Raw genomic sequence first — 6378 nt, 5'->3', positions numbered from 1 at the left:
CTGCTACAGGAAAAGCTTACACAAAGCAAAGGCTCCCTAGAAGAAGTCAGATGCTTCCTCTGGTTTGCAAACAGAACTATCAAAGTGCTATCCAGCAGTGTTAGAGCTCTTTTTAGTATTATAAATGGCTTGAAGGAAACTCTGGAAGGCTCTGCGGTATAATTACAGGTCATTACAGAAGGGAACAAAACCCAGCTCCTTCCAACAGTGAAAATTTTCTGTGTTCATTCAAGCATCTAGTTTAAGCTTGTTTACACCGAACTCAACAGCTATCTACTTGAATTTGATTGTTCTGGATTCATTGTGGTACTTTATTTTAAACAAGCAATGCCATTACCATTCCCTGCTTTGGTGCTAAAAGCCTTTTAGGGTTCCAACCATGGAATTCCACAGTAATTCAGAGTTGTTTCAATTCTATGGCAGAAAATAAACATCACCAAATTTAGAGGAACCACAAGTTCTTCAGGCACAGTTTTGTAAAACTATAATACTACTTCTCTTGCAGTGCTACTTCATGTCTGCAAATATGAAAATAAATCATGCAACATGGCCAAAGACTTTAGCAGGAACTTTATTCTATGAGGCACTTACATTCACTGTCATGTACAGTAAGCTCTAGTAAAGAACAAAAATACCACAAACAACTGGTAAAGAAAAAACATACAAAAGTACTTCCAGAAGAGAAATCACAGTATAGTCCACGAGTCTAGTAAATTTTAGGCTTTTAGCATGGTTGCCATGCCCTGTTCATATATGCAATATGTTAATTTTCGGTCCCCTCTTCCTGTGGATTTCTAAGGCAGAATCAGGGCAGCAGGAGAGCAAATGAAAATCTTTATGACAGAGGACCTAAGGCAAAAATTAACTGAGGACTGATAACTGGAGACAAGCAGTGAAAGATCAGTACAGAGAACAAATGCCAAGTAATTCAGACATCAGGTGGTTTCAGCTAGAGAAGTCAGAGTCAGAACAGATGACTGAAATACAGGCTCAGATATTTGTCTGCCTCACAGAGGGCATTTTAAATAAAAAGGTTTGTTGGGCATACTGACCCAACCGTGGAACTTTCCTCTAGTTTTCATCAGAATGGACTAATAAAAGCAAAGATGAATACAGTAACCAAGTTGTGCAACAAGACAAATATAAATCAATAATCTCGAACAATATATCCTTTCTAAGCATATAATACACATCACAAAATGTTTTATTTAAAAAATAAACATTTGATTAATTTTTAAAATAACATAGCAATGACATTCCACCATTTTGTCAAATCAAAAGTATATCCTTAGGTTGCAAACTGTTCATTTTAGTGGTCAGGCCTTAGGGGGATCGACATATTTGATCTGGAAAGTGCTGCAGAAGTAAGATTGATTTAGAACCAGGTAGAAATAGTAGTGCAGATGTATACCCTTGCTGACGGTTTGGAGTTTTTTGTTTGTTTTGTTTTGTGGTTGTTTTTTTTTTTTTATTTGGTTTGGTTTTTGTTAAAAACAAACCCACAGGAGCGTACATCAAAGAGAACTGAAGGCAATTCTACCACAAGCATGAAAGTACAGACTGTTTAAGATGCCATATTAACGCACACAAAACGCTCTTTCCTGTTGGATCTATTGGATGCACTGACTGCTAGTAAACATAAAATTTGACCTATATTAAAGAATCATCTGAGAAGTCAATACTAGTCTTCTGTGCCTCCGATTTCCTCATTATGGAGTTTTCTTAAAAACTTTAAAATGGCACTAGTGTTTTACAATAGCATACCCTGAGTGGACATACACCAAAGGAAACTTATTTTAGTTTTCAAGCTTCTGGCATAAAGGGACATAGAAAAGAAGGAAGACTTGTTTATTTTTTTACATGAGGAAGAATATCACAGTGACTTTCAAACCAGTATATTAATGTCAGTGTTTAATATATTACTGTCTGAAAAGCATAAAGCTTTGTAACCAAACACTTCGTTCCAGCTGAGTCTTTTGACTTTCTTCTACACCATGAGATCTCAGAATCTTCTTTCAGAGATCTGTTTTATCCTCGTAACGACACATACATGCAGCTCGCTGGCTGTCCAGATATGGTTTACATCCTAAATGTATAACTGCATCAAACAACAGCTGAACAGCTGATTCACAAGCTGCAAGCAAAGAGAAGTTCAGTTAAAAGTACTCTTTGAATGGAATATGAAAATAACAGAAATTACTCAGGCAAACTGAGAATGATTCTAAAAAAGAAGCAATCTTCTCTAAGCATAGCAAATAGATTGTCAAATGAAAGACTGAACCAATACAGAATCATTTTAAGTTGTTAAAAGATTTTTTTTATGTGCCAAACAAAACAAACGAGAACATTCACTGCATATGAAATCAGTGTTAGAAACATCACACTTAGCCTTGGAAAGATGGAAGAGCTGTGTCCTGGTTTCAGCTGGCAGGACAAGCCCCTCTCACTTTTTGCATCCCAGTTTATGCAGAGGTTGCTATTTTAACAGCAGCTCAACAGAATTGCAGAGATTCACTAGTTCTGGCACTAAATGCTAATGCAATGACGTATCTGCAGTAAAATGAATCTGAGACGTTCAAATACAGGCTTGTTCTAAAAACTTATTGCTCTCAGTGGGACTACTTACATAGAAGTGATATTGTCCAAGTTAAAAAGTGTGGTTATATACATGTATTCATCAGATGCAGGCCAACAAACAGAAGGAGTTATCATATGGTCTGTTACTAAACCCCCTAAAATTTATTTACTAAGGGACAGCATTAACTACTTCCACTATGACAATGTAATATTACAATAGATTATTTCATAAAAGGAAACAATTCAGTATTTTCTACAGTTTAGTAGCAATCACACATAGTAGGCATTTAGAAATTACCCAGCAGAACTGAATATTCAGCTACGCTACCATACTGCAGTAAATACAGTAAATGCAAGAACTATAGAAGCATTTTGATCAAGTTGTATTCCCATATTCATACTCCTAAATGGGAGGTATTATTTTTTCCCCCCTCAAGGTTAGTTTTAACCCTCATCATTTTCCTACACTGTGTCATTGCTCTGCTCTACAAGTGTCTGGGTGGCACGACAGAGGCACAAGGCAATGGCATCAGTTTATGAAAATACGGCATTACTGCACTGCACAAAAATTCTTTGCCAAATAAGCTTGGTTAAAATTGAAAAAAAAAGAAAGGCTTTTTCACACTTACCCTGGACACTCTCTGAGATTCCAAGTGTTTTCTGCACATCTCTGCAAATTTTGGAGAGGCAGGACTGAAACTGCTCATCACAATCATTTTTTTTGTTGCCACAAGTATCATAGCATCTGTCGTGGTGATTGCAGCACTTTGTCATCGAAGGGATACCAATGTCAAACTGTAAAGAAATCCCCCCCCCGCCCCTGACTCCATTAGTATTTCAGCCAAGAAAGATAAAGCCTATGAACAGACTGTAACAGTTAGAAATTAAAAGCTAATGCAATCAATGCAGCTGTCATTCGCTTATCTCTGTATTTTTTTGTTCACCTCTAGTAAACTGGTGGTTTTGCCTCAGCCAGCACCCAAGCACCCACAGAGTTGCTTCCCCCTCCCCCCAAATGGAAGAGACAATAGGAAGAACAAAAGCAAGAAAACCTCTGGTCAAGATAGAGACTGGTTAACAGATGAATGAAAAATGAAAAAAATGCCCCAAAATAAGCAGTGCAAAAGCAATCGTTCAACCAGATCCCACAAGCAGCCGGATGCCCTGCCAGTCTCTGAGCTACAGCCACCCTGGAAGCCAAGCACATACACTACCCCCCTACCCGCCTCCCTCCTTCCACTACTCCAGTTTTTGTAGCCAAGCATGACTCTACATAGTACAGAATATCTCTCTGGCCAGTTCAGGTCAGCTGCCCCAGCTGTGTGCCCTCCCAATGTCTTGCCCAGCCTATGCTCTGGAGTAGTGGATGGGCAGAGTGGGGAAAAAAGAGAAAGACCCAAAGCTGTGCAATCACTGTTCAGCCGAAACCATCAACACAGTTTTAGCCCAGAATCCCAAACATAGATTGCACCATGCAGCCTGTTATAAAGAAATTTAACTCCATCCCAGCCAGCCTCAGTACATAAGCTAACCTATGTTTTCTTTCTAACATTAAGGAAAATGGATTAGTGTCAGCAAGGACAGCAAGAGTCAAGAGCCAAACCCTCTGCTCTCACAGGGCAACCGCTGGGGTCATTCAACGCTTTCAAGAGCGTGAGAACAAAATGCTACACCAAACATTTAAAAAATTACAAATTAATCATCAACATTCCATTTTATCCCTATAATATTTTATGTCAGTGATGAAAATGGTTACGTCATATTCGTTTACAATACATTTTCCGTATGTTGCTACCAATACATGTGTTGGAGCTGATAAAAGCAGGGACGTTGTACATGGATGCTGTCTCATCCTTAGAATGGGGGAGGGAAAAATACCCCTACAATGAAGAAAGCTGATGTATGAAAGAAACAAAAACAAGCCCCAAAATGGAAATACTTACCTGAACTCCAAATAGAGGGGATCCACAACCATTTGGTGGTGATGGTTTATATCCGTAGCGAGGAAAGGGCTTTGATCCTGAAAAAGGTAATTTGTCATGTCTCAAATATAGTACTAAAATTATGTGCAAAAAAATCTATTCAAACTCACCACAGGCATTTTTTTGGCTTAAGACAGTTCTATTTTTAACTTAAACATATATTCAGGCATCTGTGAATATCTACATTCCTTACCAAATCACAGCTGAGGGGTGCTAAACTTTTTTTTTTTAAGAAAAAAGGGGGACAAGACAACTGAGCAAGTAACTGTTAAGGTTACCTTCCCAAGTGAAAAAAAAAAAAAAGAGCTTGAGTTACTGCAATTGATGTGTCAGTTAAGTGTACAATATGTAGGATTACATTAAAGAGTACTTTAGAGGAAGTTCATTAATACTTCTATGCCTTGTATGCAAACAACAGTAGCGCTGATTTTTTTAGCTTAACCTTTTACACTGGAATTAAACACCTTTTTTATTTCTACAACTATAAGGTTAATAAAATTTAAATTGGTAGAGACTGCTAAAGCCGTGTCTCCCTGAGCACTCGCTAGCGCAGCCAGATGGGGAGTTCTGCATCCCAAGCTAAGGAAGGTTCTGGGGTTCATTTGAAAAGTGACCCTCCACCTTGTTTTGGTATTGGAAACAAACTAAGGCCAAAATTAAAAGTAACAAAGAAAAACCGTATCTGCAAAGCGCATATTCTGGTACAGTGAGGAAACGTCACGGTGTACCGGCTATGCCGGCGGAGCCCCTCAGGGTGCCACCACCGAGCCCATCCCCTGGCTTAACCAACGCGCACCCCAGCCCCCCAGCCCCCCCAACACAGCCCAGCGCAGCCCAGCGGGGGGCAGGCCCACCCGACGCGGCCGGGGCGGACCGAGGCGCCCACCCGGGCGGTGGGACCCCGCTGCGGGGCGCCCCTCAGCGCCGGCGGGACAGGCGTGAACCCCCCGCCCGCACCGCCCGCCTGGCGCCCGGGCACGGGGGCGGCCGGGGAGAGACCTCCGGGCAGGTTATACATATACATATAAATATAAATATACATATAAATATACATATACATATACATATACATATACATATACATATACATATACATATACATATACATACGCGGGTACAAGAACTTATTACTGAGGTTATTATTACTTATTACTACTGCGCCCCGTTCCCCTGGAAGCGGCGCTCGGGAGCGGCAGGAGCGCCGCCACCAGCCCGCACAGCCCCGGTCGGCCACACCGAGCCGGGCCACACCGAGCCGGGCCGCCTGGAGTGAGCGGCCGGCGGGAGGGCAAGGGTCGCCGCGGGGGTCCCGCCCGCCCAGTTCCGCCGCGCCCCGGCCTCCGCCTCACCGTCGCCGCACTTGTACTGGCAGAGGCCGTCCTCGCCGCCCAGCAGGTCGAGGGCCGCGTTGAGGTACACGTCGATCTTGTGCACCCCGTTGCGGATGGTTTTCAGCGTCATCCGCCAGTCGGGGGTCTGCGGCGCCTCCTGGCAGCGCGCCGGCCGCGGGCCCAGCCAGGCGCAGGCCGCCAGCACCAGCACCAGCACCAGCAGCGGGGCGCGGGCCATGCCGAGCGGCGCCCCGTCGGCGCCCGCTAAGCCTCCGCCACGGGCCCGGCCCGGCCCGCCGCCGCCATCGTCCGCACGGGCACCGCCCCCGCCCGCCCGGCAGGGAGGGGCCTGCAGCCGCCGCGCCTGAGGGAGCGCGGCCCCGGCCCGGAGAGGAGGGGGGCGGGGTCGTGCTAGGGGGCGGGGTCGTGCGAGGGGGCGGGGTCGTGCGAGGGGGCGGGGTCGTCAGTCAGGGCCGAAACGGCTTTTC

The 6378-nt window shown here is 43.9% G+C and overlaps 1 protein-coding gene across 1 annotated transcript; it reads right to left on the bottom strand.

Annotated features, from left to right (window-relative positions):
• Window positions 1–556: 556 nt before the first annotated feature.
• Window positions 557–6211, bottom strand: PLA2G12A (phospholipase A2 group XIIA). Its single transcript, XM_040597780.1, has 4 exons — window positions 5909–6211; window positions 4521–4597; window positions 3207–3372; window positions 557–2134 (listed from the first exon to the last, which is right to left on the bottom strand). The coding sequence occupies exons 1-4, from the start codon at window positions 6126–6128 to the stop codon at window positions 2016–2018; spliced, it is 582 nt and encodes a 193-aa protein (XP_040453714.1). The 5' UTR covers window positions 6129–6211; the 3' UTR covers window positions 557–2015.
• Window positions 6212–6378: the final 167 nt, after the last annotated feature.

The sequence above is a fragment of the Falco naumanni genome, chromosome 1, assembly GCF_017639655.2.
Source record: "Falco naumanni isolate bFalNau1 chromosome 1, bFalNau1.pat, whole genome shotgun sequence".
In the NCBI taxonomy this organism is placed as follows: Eukaryota; Metazoa; Chordata; class Aves; order Falconiformes; family Falconidae; genus Falco; species Falco naumanni.
This window is presented reverse-complemented; position numbering and strand designations above follow the sequence as displayed.